Source organism: Elaeis guineensis, chromosome 14, assembly GCF_000442705.2.
Source record: "Elaeis guineensis isolate ETL-2024a chromosome 14, EG11, whole genome shotgun sequence".
NCBI classification, from domain to species: domain Eukaryota; kingdom Viridiplantae; phylum Streptophyta; class Magnoliopsida; order Arecales; family Arecaceae; genus Elaeis; species Elaeis guineensis.
In genome coordinates this window covers 25,611,979-25,629,756 of record NC_026006.2, presented here as the reverse complement: position 1 = coordinate 25,629,756, position 17,778 = coordinate 25,611,979, and the positions used below count along the sequence as shown (strand labels likewise).

Here is a 17,778-nt window from a genome sequence, read left to right as displayed (position 1 = left end):
CTACGTCTCACTTGTATGCCATGCCAGTGTCTCCACACTCCTTGGTTAAGAGGACAACCAACATACATGGCACACAACGACCTATTCTTGATATAGCTATCATCCTAATAATAATATATCATTTGGTTATAAACTTAAGGTTTAAAGACCGATTGATATATCTTCCTATATTGAATTAAATAGTTCTAAGGACTTCATCACATAACAAAAGTTCAAAATGAGATGTACACAGTGATGAGAAAATCAAATAATATTTATTAATTCAATAATTCATATACAAGTACAATGATAAGCAAAACCATCAACAGACTGACGATTAATTTTAGGACACAATTTTCAACATATTATTATTAGTATGTTTGTCAATATTATAATCATTTTTTTTACCAAAATTATCAATAGTACCAACATTATCACTGGCACACACCCATCCTATATCCACGAGCACCCACATTCTCACCAACATTACATATTGAGTAATGTCTATGACTTCATGGATATCCATGTAATGTTCAATATATAAATGCGTTATACCTCATGGTTGACTTGGCTAAATATCTCAGAAACTTGTTGATCATCGTATAAACTCTAAGGCTATGTTAGAAGTCCCTTCTTGGTACCCTATAATGTACTTTTTGCCATATTAACGTAACTTAACTCATTGAACTTATCAACGATGGCAATATATAATACTTTGTCTATATCAATATCCTCTACCTCTATCATTAATCCACCAACATAATCGAATGCAAAATGGTTAACAATGAGCCACCATGATGAACAACAACTATAAAACAACTACGTCCATGCTGTAAACAGTAAAACATTGCATGTAAATACAAAAATAATTTATATAAACCCAATGAGGAGTCCCTTGAGCATATCAATAGGCAATGCAGGCCCCTAAAGCAGACATAAGGATCTACTAATCCATTAGATAATAAGCTATTAAGAATCTCTAACCTATTTAGCATATCAACATCCAATGCAGGACCCTAGAGCAAACACGAGTTCCACCAAACTATTATATATTAATCTTTTGAACATTTCAGCATCCAATACTAGACCATAAATTGAGCATAAGGGAACCACTAAACAATTATACCATGATATTTTTAGCATATCAATATCCAAAAATAGACATTAGGGGGTCCACTTAATAATTATACAAACATATCAACATCGAAGCAAACAACAGCGCCATATAATTCAAACCCCACATGCAGAAAACCTAACGTCTCTAATCATAATCCTACATTTTGAATAATACCCTTGTACCTCTCAAATTGCAGCCACATATTTGATATTGGGAACACACTCAACAGGAAATGTCATGATCATCCCTTTCCTCACAACAATGGCCGCATTCCAAAGGGGGACAGGTAGGCGCCTGATTTTGTCTAGCAAGCAGCATGCTTGGCAGATCAGGGCAAGGTCAACATCAGAGAGGAAGCCCTAGGCTACTAGGGTAGGATGGGGGAGGACTAGGGCAATATTAATTTTCTTTGATTTAATTGATATTTTCTTATCCAAACTAACTGACTTTTATTCTTCTTTAATTTGCCACATTAGATCAATTACCGATCATGTGCGGTCATGTGATAGTCACGGGCTGATGGCATTGAACTTATTCCCTAGGGGGGTTCTTATTCCCATTCCAAGGGGAAATAGAAATTTACTTATCTTAATAAAATGGATTTTACAAAAATACTTCTATTTAATTTATTTTTAAAAAATACTATTTTATCTAATTAATTTTTCAATTCTAATTTTGATTCTAGTCAGAAACCAAAAACATCAAAATATATGGCTATTCTAATTTCCACACCAATCAACTCAAATTTCAATTCTGATTTCAATATCCTTAGGATACATTTTGTCCATGACAAAAATTGAAATAGGAATGGATTGGAATAGAAATCAAAAATCTTACCCTCCAATGCATTTGGTGATTGGAATCGAAATTAAATTTAAATAATAGGAAAGAGTCTAATTAGATTTTTTGAAGATTGAGACATTTTCTTTTTCTCTTAGAATCAAAATGAAAATAAGACTTCCCCCACTAAATAACCAAAATGAGTTATTCTCGTTTGAGAGCCCAACTACGCCCAACCAAACATATCCTTAAAAGACATTTGGTATGAGACGATCATCCCAAAATCAAGAATGACACCGGTAGAGGTAATGAAACCATTGTATTTGGTTGCACCATGATCCTACCTGACAATATTCTCAAATCATTCCCATTCTTCAAATCACCACCTAATCTAGTGATGCGACATTAATAATCTAAGATCACCCGAAGATAGTGATTTTGAGCTGAAATTTGATGACAAAACAAACCCCTCAATCAAACAAAAAATTAATATATCAATATATCATTAATATATTATATAAATTTTATACATATGATATCATACTATATTGATATTCCATATTATATTTATGTATATTATATTATATTATATTATTAATCATATCATTATTCAATGATAATTTTAAATTATAGTAAAAATATATTATTATACTTCATACTTATATAATCAAATTAATTAATATATTACTTCTATTTTCCTTGTTTTCTAATGAAAATTAATATTAGTATTAGAAAATATATATTATAAACATAGTTAAAAATATTAGTTCTATAATACCAATTAATATCAGATTAATAATTTACAAACTAATAAATACATTTTAATGAAATACATAGATATTAGTAATATTAATAAATATATTACTATTTTATTATGATATATTTTATATGATTAATAAATTTATTTTTATAAATATATTAAAAATAATTCTAATATTATATGATCAATGATCTTGGTGTCAAATGAAATTTTAAACAAATTATTTATGGATACCTAACAATCTTTAATCACTAAAACATAACCAATCCAATACAATAACTTTAAATTATTAGGGATCAGATTAGCTCAAAATGAGCATCACTAGTGATTTAACATCACCATGGTGATCTTATTTGGATCCTTAAACGCCACCTTAATGTAGCAATCAGATTCCATGTGTGGAAATCCAATTTTCATGAACCAAATATAGCCGACAGAAACAGATTTCTTGCTTCTTCTGTCTTCGACAGCATAAAGTAAACAGAACAACTGATTCTCAAAACTATCGTTGGACCCACTGCCAACAGTATTGCTATATCGACCATCAACTTAAAGCAGTGAGCCAGTGACCTGTCACTAGAACGATTTAAATCAAAATAATGGACTTACGCTATTGGCCTACCATATTTTTATAGATTGAAAAAATGCCGTTTAACTCGTAGCACTGCTGATATGATATTTTCTCAGAAAACCTGCTGTTACAAAACTGTAATCAGCATTATATAAAAGCAAAGGGAGAAGATACAAAATACAAATATAAGAGTCATGACAGCAGCATGATCAACGTCATAAGCAATAGCAATGGTTGTTTCATAGCAGAACGACCACATTCAATCAACATGTCTTTTGCGGTATGTCATAAAATATCTTAGCATGGTTCTAATAGCAAATGTTAGGGATCCAACAGGATCCCATGGTACCATCACAGAACAAACTGGTAAACATTTGGAAGCAAGACAAGACATACAAATGAAGCGTTAGCAACAGATTCTAAAACAGAAACAATTTCAGATCATCATAACAATTCGATGATTAACAAAATACCGCAATACCCCTACAAGGATGAAAAACAGAAGCTTCTTTCACAAGGAAGATTTCAAAAGCCATGGATGCTATGAGCTGGTAACAAAAATAACAGAAGTTACAATAACAGAGACAGCAGCATTTACATCTTTTATCCTTTTCACCCTATCTAAGAAAAGAATGAGGACCTTGCATACATGGATTTTTGTATCAGATAACCTAATGACAACCATTATCCCATTTACAGTAAATTTAAAATTCAACTGTACAGAATAACCCTGTAAAACCCCCAACATTTTTTCATTCCCCGTAAAAAAAGGACCACAACAAACCACTGGTGTAAATCTAAATGGATACAACTATCAAGAAAACAGTAAGACATGTATCCCTCCATTCCCCACTTCTCATCCCCCACAACACCCCCCCACCCCCTCAACACCACCCCCCCCCCCCCCCAAAAAAAAAAAGACCCCACCAGCCCTAAAAAAAAAGTATTTTTAAACTGTAAGCACAACAGTGTTCTACTCTCATGACTGCATTATATCTTAATCCGAGGATCATATAATGGAATGAAGCTGGGTATATACAGGTCACAACTGGAAAGGTTTCTCCAGAAAATGCACGTCATGCCAAGGATGCAGGCACTACTTGACGCGGAATTCATGTCTAAATATAGTGAGATTCTGGGTAAATTTGTCTCTGTTCTTTGAATCCAAACTTCTTGTGACATCAGCCATCAGCTTATCAAAACATAGCGAGAGTCGTTGCTGTTGATCCGATGGCTGCATATAAGCAAGCAAAAGCTTTGTCAGAACACAGGAATGAGCAATTTAACACACGTAGATTCCTAGACCTGATTCATAGAGAGGGGAAAAAGAAAAAAAAAGATTGCCTGGAATTGTATGCATTGACAATTAAGGGTTTGCTTGGCTGCAAGGAGAACAGCATGGAGAACTATTTGAGGACAATCTAGGGCATTTCGGTATTGCTTTTGTTTTCTGTTTTTGTTTTAACAAAATCTAAGAAGAAAGTTGAACTTGATTGATCAAACATGTATGATGACATTCTTTGTTTTTCAAAATTTCTGTAAAATCTTTAGAGATTTTGGCAGCAAAGATTTATTGCTTCAAAAAATTGAAAATAAAAGAGCAAGGAATGGCAGAAGTTCCATGGAAATGTTACCTCAACCATCAATCTCCAGGTGGTATTTCACTTATTTTTAGGAATGCAAAAGCACAAAAACAACAATTTCAAAAGAAAATTGACACTTTCAACAGAAAATTGACACTTTCAAAAGCTTATTTCTAGATCTATGAAAAATTTTTCATTTCCATGAAAATGCATCACTTTTCCTTTTCATGAATTTCCTTGCAACTAAACATACCTAAATGAAAAATATTCTATCAAAAAAAAAAATGGCAATAAAAATATTTTAAGAATTTTAACGTGCAAAGCAGCCTACATCTTCCAGCAAAATCTTTCAAATACCAAAGGCATCTCACTTTACCATATATATATATATATATATATGAAAGAACCTGAGAAACAAAATATTCAAAGTCCTAAAATCCTAGTTCTTCGCCACTTGACCGAAGCCCTAACTGGATGCTGAAGATATCATATCGAAATATGCTCACATTTACAAACAGGTGGTCTGATCCCTAATCAATGACAGAAAAATGTGACAGTGTTAATGATTAAATAGGTGGAAGTTGGTACTAACCTGTGAAACCAAGATCTGAGCTCTCAAATCATTGAACATCTGCGGGTACGGAACACAAAGTGAGCAAAGATAGAAAAGAGGCAAGGACAGTACCAAGCAGTATCAGAACGTTATTTGAGATAGTGGACTTCAGAATAACAACAAATACTGGATTTATCCAAATAGTAGCATAAAAGATACAGCCATGGCCATCTTATTCCAGTGATGGTGATGGAAACTTAAAAAAGTGCCAATTACCTTAGCTACTGTTCCTCAATAAGAAACAAAACAAAAAAGTGCCCAAGTTACGTGTTTTATATCTTATATAATAATAATGAATCAGGACAACAAAAAAGCATGCAATCATGACCATCATGTTCCAGTGATGATGATGGATCACAAGTGTCAATTATCTCAGCTACTACTATTGTTCAATAAGAAAGAATACAATGAAAGTGCCTACACTTGCATGTTTTAGCAAGTTGCAACATAATATTGCCTGTCTGCCTACAGAAATTCTTTAACCAGAAATCAGGAACTTGACCAAATAGAGACCTCCACTGACTACATGAAGACCTACAAGATCATCACCAGAAGTAGGTTTTGTTTAAAGGCTAAAAGCTATCTCAGATGCAATCGGTACAATATGGAAGGCTATGTACATCATAACAAGAGTCTGGTCATTTCAAGGAGAGAGATGGACATCAGTTCATGAGAAAAGCCATGACATCCTATCCACTTAAAACCACAATGTTGCCATTTATGGAAAACAAGGACATTGATCTGGAGATTCAAGCATCCATCTAAATATTTTCATTCCAACCATGTCCATCTAGCAAGATCCTCTTTATTATGAAACACTATGAACCAATGTTTGTTGAAATAGTATCAAAGGGGGTGTTGGCCAGTGATTGGTTCGGTACAATATGGATCCGTATTGTACGGTTCCAAGACATACTAGTACAGGAAGATCCAGAGAGGGAGAGGGAGGGGGAGGGGAAGAAAAGATAGGAAAAGAGAGAGAGAAAGGGAGAGAGGGGAAAGAGGCCAAGAGAGAGACAGGGCTCAAAATCCATCACCAAAATAAGGAATCCTCTATTTGTACGAAATAGAGATCCCTAATTTTTTTTTTTTGACGATTTCAATTCAAAATCGGCAAAAAAGATAATGCCCAAGTTTCGAACCAAAGGACAGGACTATTCCGGTTCGTCCTCGGTAAGGTTTGGTACATCCCGAACCATGTAGTCAAGGGTCACATGGTGAACCTTGCTATGAACCACGTTATTATGGCGTTTAATAATGGAAGTGATGCAGCACAACAAGATTCGTCCAGCTCACAACTCATGCGGCTGCCCAAACCTAAAACTCTTCAACACATTCTGGTTGGGCCTCCTCTATCGAGACAAGCAGGCCAATATCTCTCAACTCAGCTCGGCCACCAATCCAAGCAGAGCAAGATCTTCCCATGAAGCAAGTAGCTTGGTCCCTCCACCTAAGTCTACATGAGGCCTTAGCAATCCCATCACATGCCCACCTATTATAGCACACCCTCAAAGTTATTATGCCATGTCAACAATTTGTTATAGCACGACCCTGAGTATATTAAGATATGATTCACTGGAGATACGAGATCCCAACCATAAATAAATCCAAAGGCCCTCCACTAGAAAGGTAATGCAAGATCACTAATAGCTAGGGGGGACTCTATTTACTATTTTTTTCTTCCTCTTTTTGTTCCCCTTTGAAACCCTCTCTAACTAAAGCATTAAAGAGCCCGGTCAAAACCAATCCAGCTAGTGCTCACCATTGTCCATTGTCTCGTAGGTCCATGGAGGCAATCCGCATCAATGTCCTGAAATTGGTGGCAATAGATTGGCCTTATCCAAAGGAAGAGAGGAGAGAAGCAATAAAACTTAGAAGTAATAATCGAACATCCACCCAACCTCTAGATGGCTTCCCACACAACCCTTTGAGATCCCAATCATGTCAACCCACCATAGGAGTTTACAATGCTGGATGATTTGGCTTGCATGCCTGGCAAGTACAAGCCCTTACAATATGCGATGTAGAACCTGCAGCAACAAGTTGGTAACCCTCCTACCAGCCAACAAACCACCAAAGATGCCTCAGCATAGAGTAGCAGCCATCACCACCCTTAAAGCCCCAAGCAAGGCTGATGGCATGATCGTCGTTTTCAGGAAGCAAGTTCCAATTCCAATAACTCTCCCCCGTATCGACCGAGACAAATCCCCAAGTGGAAGGCATCCACTGTGAGATTGAGATGCATCACCAAATCAAAGCCCTGCAAGGGCAGATGGTCGATATAGAGGATGATCTGAGGGAGATCGATGGTCCTTCCTTTACAAGGGAAATCCTAGAGGAGCCCGTGCCCCAAAAAATTCAATACGGCATAGTTTGAGCACTATGACGGTACCACTGATCTGTAGACCATCTAGGGAGATCCAAAGGTCTCACTCTATCATAAGAAGCTAACAACACCATAATGTGTTGAGCTTTCCATACCAGCCTTAGAAAAGCTGCTGTGTGTTGGTTCTCAAGTCTTCGATGGGGATCAAATAACCCTTTCAATCAGCTCAACCATGCGTTTGTCAGCCATTTCCTTCACATCAAGAGGCAAAGGAAGATCTTCACTGACCTCTTCACTATTAAATAGAGGGAGGAGTCCCTCCAAAGCTACTTTAGCCAGTCTAACACTGAAACCCTAGAGGTGCATGTTAGATCCCTTCATCGCTATGGCCACAATGGTGAACAGGTTGCCCCATGCTTTGACTTTTCACTGGATAAGAGGCCTTTAAGAGATTTAGCTAAGCTCCTCTCCTAGGCGGACAAATATATGCAACTCGAGGAAGCCATAGCTGCTCAAAAAGAGGCAGCAAGAAGGAATAGTAAAAAAATGCCCGAGCCATGAAAAGAGGGGTAAGCATGGGAGGCATAAACAAGACAAAGGGACCACCGTGTGGCCTCGGGACTCACCTTGCAAGTTCGAGAGGCACGATCCTCTTAATGCTTCAACGGCCCAAATCATGATGGAAATGCAAAGCCGGAGGTATCTCGACCAACCCCAGAAGATGAAAACCCCAACTAGCAAAAGGGATCCAAACAAGTCCTACTGGTTCCATAAGGATCATAGGCATGACACCAAAGAATGTGTCCAATTAAGGGATAAGATTGAAGCCCTCATTCAATGAGGAAATCTTTGCGCTATGTTGGTAGTTGGAGGGAAAATGCCAAGCGGGATGGGTAGTCCTCGATTGAACAAGAAAACATGCAACTCATCGGGATGATCGCCCTAATCCATGGAGGGTTCACAATAGAGGAAAGCTCATGACTTAGAGACCCAAGTAGCAAGGTCGGATTCCAAACGAACCAAGGCCACCAAATGAGGAGAGCACCGTACACCCAAGTAGCAAGGTCAGATCCCAAACGAACTAAGGCCACTAGACAAGGAGAGCACCATACAACTGAGCTCTGATGCATTTGGGCTGGCACAGTAAGATTTGTAGATTAGCTTTATACCTTTTGCTGCTAATAAAATTGGGTTTCAACTCTTCCCCAATACACTGTCTCACCTCAACACGACTAACCTGCAAAGGCACCTTAGGATTGACTGGGACATCCGTCGTGTAAGCCTACATGGTCAGGGAGCTAAACCCGAAAAGCCGAACCCCAAATACTCCCATGGAGACATCCTAGGATTGACTAGGACCTCCATTTTGTGAGCCCACGTGCTAGGGAGCTAAACCAGAAGAACTGAACTCTAGGTACTCCTAGTCCTAGTACTAAATAGGCTTAAATAGAAGGAAGCATGCTTGGATCAATTACCCAAGAATCGCCAACTAGAAGAACCCAACCAATCAGAAATCTTAGTACCACCTAGACTCAGATAGAAGTGCGCTCGGTTCAATCATTTGAGCATCATTGACTAGAAGAACCCAACCAATCACCAACCAAAAGCCTATAAGAAACTACATTATATTTCGATAAAGGAAAAAAATCTAACATACCTTTGGATCGATGGTGATCAGTTCTTTTGGTTTGATTATCCAATGAGCTCCAAGGACATTCTGGCTCATATTTTTAGTGCCATGGCTGCTATGGAGCTCTTCTCATGAATTAACCTGACTCTAAGAGGCATAGTTTCTAAAGCACTTATGACTATCCCGATCAGCCTCTGCATCAGCTCAGCTCATTTTGCTATGGTCTTACCTTGTCATGATCTCTTGGTCATATATTTCTCTCAACTAGTCCCCAAGGGCATTATGATGTTATGACCTCATCATAAATTATTAAAATAATATCAGATATCTGAATTCTATTAACTATGGCTCCATCTCAGCTCTCTGGCATTATTTGGTCAACCTTGGAGATTCACACTTCTAGCCTAGTCTAGCCCGCCTCAGTGTCCTTAGGACGGCCTCAAGCAAATCATCCAAACAATAGATGTATGCATAAGAGTTTTCTTCCTTTCATTAATACTATACGATTACATGATAGGTAAAAGATCGGGCCAAACTATTACATTACAAGAAAAAAGTGAGAAGAGAAAAGGAGGGATAGGCTAACCAAACTCTAGCGCCTCATCCTACACCCCCATGACAAAGTGTTAGATGCATGCCCTAGAAGCTAAGTTGGCTGACACATGCAATCTTTCTAGAGATATAATTTTATAATTGAATAAATAAAATAGGATTAATTTTTTCATTCATGTTGTCATGTGTCCATAAATCATTTGAAGAATTAATAAGATGATGATACATTCTCAAGAGTTGAGAATTTGAGACGTCATTGATGATTAATTCCTAAATGCTTCCGATCGATGGATCATCACGAAGATGATGATTGATCCAGTAAGATAGGTATACGGATCGTTTTTCTCTAAATAGACGAGTCTCGAGTCTACAATATGGAGACACTAAAGCATGAGTACAAGTGATTGTTAGAGAACAATGACACCGAGCATGACCAACACGAGTAGTCATATGGATGTCTATCCACTCGTCAGTGACATACTCGATGCTGCAGTGTTGTGAGTAGTCCTTAGACCTGCGGTACCTTGACTATTCACAATGGGGTTGCTGTATTTTGACTGCACAAATACTTGGTTACCTAACCATTCGAAATCTTGCGGTGTATGATGGCTACAGTAGGTTTATTGTAGTAAGATGTGTACCTAGAAGGAATCTATCGATCTTGATAGAAAGAGTAGTCTTATGTTATTCATGAGACAGTTCAGAAATCCATGACCATGATAATGTGAATGATGGAAAAGAATTTTCATAAGATTTCACATATGAACTTAAGTCTATTGAATATTATATATGACAAGCAATGAGGTTTGACGAGTTATCCATAACCTCTGTCTTGTCGAAACTCATGATAGAAGGACCGAATCACACGATAACTACATCTAGAGATTCATTATTTAGTTCTGCTGGATAGCCACTACATACTGATAGATGTCACTGGTGGATTGTGAGATCAATAAAAATTATTTGGATGATCAAATAATTCTTAATTAGCTGAATTGAAATTGTTCCAATCCATTGAAAAGTATTTCAATGATATTGATGATAGAGATCACAATATATCTCACTCCAGACAGAATTGAACCTATAGGGTCATACAAACAAGGATTTGATCTGAAATTGATCAATTGGACCTGTGAAGTCTCAATTAGGTTTGAATTTGATGAAATCCAATTGAATTTAAGAAACCATGCTAGCACATGATTAAACCCAATTCCTCTTTGGACTTGGACTCCCTATTGGATAAGGATTTTGACCAAGTCAATGCATGCAATTGGATAAGGATGCAAATCAAGAGTTGGCACCTCATCCTACCTTTCTTGGGCGCGGAACTCTTGGAGAGGAGGGGCACCAACTATATTAACGCCCCACCTATTTATCGTGAAAAGAGAGAGAGGAGGTATGCACCCCCTTCTGGATAAGATCCAAAGACGCACGCCTATCTGGATAAAGCCCTAGCGTCGCTAGGGTTTTGGATGGATGAGGGGCACCCCAAGAGTTGGAGTGCCTAAGGTTTCTTGAGGTGATAATTTGGAGTGCACACCCCAATTTATTTTGGCATGAAAATTGAGAGGCGCCTCAAGCAGAGTCCTGCTTTAAGTCTTTGACCAATTAAAAGCCTAAAACCCTAGGACTCTTCTTTGTTTGTTTAAGAGATGAGATCTCTTAAAATCAAACAGCTCTCACGCTCCCAGGGGATGGCTAAAAATTGTTTTCATGCCAACTTTTCTTGCGCCTCTCAAACATATCTCACGCCAATAAGATTGGCACCCCCTTTCTCACTCCTAGAGTTCTCTTACGTTCCTTCCCTCTCTCTCTCTCGCTTTTTCTCTTACACGCCCAAGAGTTGGGTGTATCTGGTTCTCATGTCCAAGAGTTGGGCATCCTCTCGTCTATGCTCAAGGGTTTGAGGGTTGATCTACATGTTGATGTAGATCTACATCATAGAAGAGGAGATCCAAATTTAAGGGAAGAGAGAAATCAAATCTAGGATCAAGTGTTGATCCAATGACCCAGGATCAAAAGTTGATCGCTGATCAAAATGCATGCAGATCCATCATAGAGATGAAGGATCAAATCAAAAAGGACAGTCTCAGATCGATCCCGAATGGATACCTGTAGAGACCGGACACGTGCGGTTGATCGATGGACCTCGAAGCTTTACCACGATCATCAAATTCGCGATGGATATCTATCTGCGCAAAGGTGAAGATGCGATCTTCATCATTACATTATTTTCTATATTTATATTTTATTTTTTGATCTTAAAATTATGATCCCGACCTGGACGTATGAGATACGATCTCATACATGCACGTGTCGGATCGGATCCCTTCTGCTGCAATAATTTTTTATCGAGATCCGACGCGCGCGGTGGAAGACTTCCTTCAAGTGGTATCAGAGCCTTTAAGTTATGGAATCATGATTTTAACGATCAAAATCAGATCTGAAATATTAGATTAGATCTAAGATTCAATCAAATTTGAACATCAGATTAGATCCGGTAATTTAATTAGATCTGTTTATATGATTCATGTTCAGATTAGATCTAAAAATTCTGCTTTGATCTGAATTTTTGTTTCAAATTTAGATTAGACCTGTAATTTGATTAGATCTTTAAATTTAGATTAGATCTAAACTTTATTAAGATCTAAAATTTAGATTAAAAACAGAATTTTGAATCATAAGATCTAATTAGATGAGTTTAGGGTTAATCTTTGATGAGATTGAAGATGAAACCCTAACCAAAATACCTTTTGAGAAAAGGATGAACCCTAAAATAAAATAAGATTTTATTTAAGATTATAAGATAATCGCATGGTGTTTTCATGGATATATGTGGTCATCGCAATGAATCACTACAACCCTTGGTATAGGGTGTATCATGATTACACGATTTGATGGTTGTGATTGTAATTCACAATAAAAAACCAAAGCGAACCCAATCTCGAATTGGTGGACCAATTTGGTGTCTTAGACAAGTGTTTAGATGGTGGTTACTTAATTAGGACCATTGCCACCGACAGCGGGGAGCCTCCCACCCATCTCTTACCTGGCCATTTTGGGGATTGATTTCAATTTTGTGGTGCTTAAGGTTGAGTCCACTACATTTGCATTGTACCATGAGTCCAGTCTTGATTAGACCAAGCCAGGATCTCACCAATAGATCCAATGTAATTGTTGATTTACATACAATGTAAATTAACAATTAGGATTAAAGAGACCTAAATTAAAAATCTCCTCATTAATATTAAGTTGTAGGGTCTTCCACCGTTGTAGAATGCCGTGCCCTCTCTGATGTTGACTATTCTCGGCTGGACACAATGGTTCAGTTGCATCAGGAGAAAAGTAACCACTCTATTAGCATGAGATGTTACAGGGCGGAGATGGGTTGGGCCCAAAATCTGTTAGATGAGGATCCAATGACAACTTTACTCGTGCTCAATGGTGGGTCTGACTTAACCAAGGAATGATACCAAGATATGTCAGGTGAGGTCTTAGGACTTAGAGATCAAATCCGATGCAATTTACTTGAGAAGTATTGGACAAGAGTTGTCCACTCTTTAATTGACACAATCACCAAGATCTGTCAGATGAGGTGGTGTGCCAATCGGTGAGACCGCAGTATCTGCTAAAAATTCTAACTAGTGAAGGGGTTCTCGTTTCCCCGTTCGAGTGTAGGAATTCGTAAAAAAGTAGAAGGTAATTTATTTTTAAAATAGAACCCCTAAAACAAACTAAATAAATCAATTACAAAAATCTAACTAGAATCTTCTTCTCTCTGCTAGAAAATTTCCTTATTCTAGAAACCATTCGACTAACCGGACCTAATTATAAGGACTGGCTCAAGAATTTGAAAGTTGTTTTAAATTCCGAGAAGCTTAGCTATGCTATGGATCAGGATACTCCAGTGTTACCAAACCGTCCAACCACTGACCAATGGGAAGAATTGGATAAATGGACAGATGATAATAAGGTCAGGTGCCATAAATTGGCTTCAAATGTAATGCTAGCATGAGGTCATGTAGACTACTGGGGCTATGTGGACTCACAAGGATTGTATGATGAGGAGAGCCGATCAGCATGCTTTTTAGCAGTAAGATAAGAATCAGGGCAGTATGTCCACAATCATTGTTTGACAATAATCAAGGATTTGGAGGAGCTTAAAAAGCTCGGCATGACCATGCACAAGAAATTACAAACGGATTTGATCCAACAATCCCTTATAGATTTGTATGAGTAGTTTATAATAAAATCCATATGAACAAGATAGATTGCAATCTGATCAAATTATTAGACATGTTGGTGACAACAGAGGGGACTTTGAAGAGTTCAAGAGCCATGGTTCTCGCTGAAGAGCAGAGGAACTATCCTGCGTACATAACCTAAAGAAAATAAAAAGGACACAGCTTTAGAACGTATATCAGATATGCTCGTGATGAAATCTAACCTTACAGTTTCTACTCCTAGTTGGGTCATAGACTCTAGTTCTTGTGCACACTTGTGCACTTCTATGCAGAATCTTGAAGGAAGTAGAAGGCTTAGGGAAGATAAGATAACCCTTTCGGATTGACAATAGGGCAAGAGTTGTTGCTGTGGCTATCATCACCCATCCTTTGTGATTACCATCTGGATTTAGTTCTAAGGGACTGTTATAATGAACCTGCTGCTAATAGAAATTTGATTTATATTTCATATACAGATTAATTATAAAGGCTATTGTACCATTTATTTGGGAAATAAAATAGTTGGACGTGGCTTTATGATTTACGATCTCTATCAATTACATGTTGATGTATCTATAAATTTATCTGAGCAGATAGTGAGTGCCGTAGGATCCGAGATCTCTAGGAATGAGACTAATCCTAAATATATGTGGCTCCTTAGGCTAGGTCATATAGGAGAAGGATTAACAAATTGGAGAAAGATGGGCCTTTGGGCTTAATGACTACTGAGTCATATCCAATCTGTGAATCTTGTCTTCAAGAAAAAGTGATCAAGCTACCTTTTATAGGACATGGGGATAGGACCACTAAGATACTTGCACTAATATACACTGATATGTATGATCCATTTGATGTGCTAGCCAAAGAAGATTATGTTTACTTTATTACTTTTATCGATCACAGTACAGATGTGTATAAAAATACAAATCTGAAGCTTTTGAAAAGTTCAAAAAATTCGAATATGAAGTAGAGCCGTAAATCAAAAAAAACCTAAAGGTATTTCGATCAGATCGAAGATGAATATCTAAGTAGAAAATTTTTAGATTATCTCGTGCAAAACGACATAGTCTCACAATACAATAGACTCCACATGAATGCTTCAACTCAACGAAATTTCAAAATAGAGAAATCGGATCCCATTCGATATGGTTCGATCCATGGTGGGCATCACTGATCTTTTATTATTTCTTTAGAGAACATGCTTGGCTTACTACTAATTATTTAGTAAATTAGATTCTCTCTAAATCTGTTCTTACCACACCATATGAGATATGATATGGTAAGAAATCGAATCTTGATCATCTCAAGATTTGGGGATGTTCAGCCCATGTCAAGTGACAGCAGGCAGACAAGTTAGAGGTTAGGCCTATGAGCTCGTTTTATGAGGTATCCAAAAAAATTTTTAGGATACTATTATCTCCTAATAGATCACAATGTGATTGTGAGCCGACATACTATCTTCTTGAAAAAATAGTTTATCCATAATGAAAATAGTGGGAGGTAAATAGAGCTCGAAGAGAGTCTCTAATGAGCAAGAACAAGTCATAGAACTTGTAGAATCCATTGAGCCAATAAATGGTATACCTCCTCTACCTTGTAAATATAATAGGATCTCCCATTCTTCTGAAAGGTACAAGATGTGTACAGAGGATGAAGAGAAAATGTTCCTCATGAGAGATAGAGAACATGGAGATAATCCTGAAAACTATTACGAGGCGATGATAGTCATCGATTTCGAGAAATGGCAGATGGATGTGAAAATTGCATTCCTAGATGGATATCTTTGAAAGATATCTATATGGAGCAGCCTCTGGATTTCATTTTCAGTGATAGAGATCATAAGTTCTGCAAACTAAAAAAGTCCATTTATGGACTCGAGCAAGCATCTCAGAGTCGGAATACTCATTTTCATGATACAATTAAAATATTTGATTTCATCAAGAATGAAGAAAAACCATAAGTCTTTAAGTAGATCAATGGGAGTGCTTGACATTCCTCATATTGTACATGGATGACATGCTCATTGAGAATGATGTTCTCATGCTGATCTAGGTTAACGTCTGGTTGTCGAATAAATTCTCTATGAAAGACTTAGGAGAAGCATCCTATATTCTAGAAATAAAGGTCCATAGAGATAGATCTAAGAGGATGCTTGGTTTACACAGAAATTCTGCATAGAAAAATACCGAAGGGTGAATGAAAACTCCAAAAAGAGATTGTTATCCTTTAAGGATAGAGTTCATCTCTCCAAGATGATGTGCCCTAACACATCTGAGGAGATTCAGAGCATGAGCTAAATCTTTTATGCTTTTGCAATAGGAGTCTCATGTACATTGTATACGACTTGATATAACTCGTGCTATAAGTGTCACGAACATATATCAGTCAAATCCAGACTAAGCACTAGATATCTGTGAAGAATATCTTTATGTACTTGAAAAGCACTAAGGATATGTTCTTGATCTTTAGAGGAGAAGAATTTAGGATTCTGAGATATACATGGATTAACGATAGAAGGTCTACATCAGGATGTATATCCTATGTTATAGTGATGCGGTACATTGAAAGAGTTCCAAACAACCGTTCATTGCAAATTCCACCATGGAGACAGAGATTATCGCCGCTTCTAAGGGTGCTTAGAAAGAATTCTGGTTCATAAGTTTGTTGCGGAGCTTGAAGTGATGACAAGAGATATCATGTCACTCTACTGCGATAACATTGGTACCATAGCTTCGATTAAGGAATCAAGATCTTACCAGAAGTCTAAGCACATAAAGCAACGATTCTATCTGATTCACAAATACCTTGAGAAGTTCATCAAGGTGCAAAGAGTAGACTTCACGAAGAACGTGATAGACCCGTTGACTAAGCTGTTGAGCTAGCTAAAAACTGATGTTCATCTTGAAAAGATGAGGCTTGAGTTTATAGCCAATTGACTTTAGTGCAAGTGAAAGATTGTTAGATGTATGTATGCCCTAAAAGCCAAGTTGATTGATACATGTAATTTTTCTAGAGATAATTTTGTAATTGAATAAATAAAATAGGATTATTTTTTTTATTCTTGTCATGTGTCCATGAATCGTCCGAGAAATTAATAAGATGATGACACATTCTCAAGAGTTCAAATTTGAGATATATGTCATTGGTGATTAATTCCTAAATACTCCCGATCGATGGATCATCACGAGGATGATGATTGATCCGATAAAATTGATGTACAGATCGCTTTCCTCTGAATAGACGAGTTTCGAATCTACAATGTGTGGACACTAAAGCGAGTACAGGTGATTGTTAGAAAATAATGGTCTGAGCATGACCAACACGAGTAGTCATATGGATGTCTATCCACTCGTCAGTGACATACTCGATGCTGCAATGATGTAAGTAGTCCTTACCTGTAGTGCCTTGGCTAATTTGAAACCTTACAGTATATGTTGGTTACAGTAGATTCATTGTAGAAGTAAGGTGTGCACCTAGAAGGGATCTATCGATCTTGATAGAAAGGAGTAGTCCTATGTTATTCATAAGACTGAGTTCAAAAATCCATAACCATGGTAATATGAATGATGGAAAGAACTTTCCATAAGGTTTCACATATGAACTCAAGTCAATTGAATATTACATATGATAAGCGATGAGGTTTG

General features: G+C 37.2%; 1 protein-coding gene across 6 annotated transcripts in view; it reads right to left on the bottom strand.

Moving 5' to 3' along the window:
* Positions 1-4,116: 4,116 nt before the first annotated feature.
* LOC105033147 (uncharacterized) overlaps positions 4,117-17,778 on the bottom strand; it is a 94,323-nt gene continuing 80,661 nt past the window's right edge. For all 6 annotated transcript variants that reach the window (XM_073248432.1, XM_073248430.1, XM_019846545.2 and 3 more), the window contains 2 exons: positions 5,383-5,421; positions 4,117-4,441 (listed from right to left, as the gene is read on the bottom strand). In XM_073248432.1, the coding sequence (XP_073104533.1) occupies positions 4,304-4,441; positions 5,383-5,421 (177 nt within the window). In that variant the 3' untranslated portion in view covers positions 4,117-4,303. The remainder of the gene's footprint in view (positions 4,442-5,382; positions 5,422-17,778) is intronic.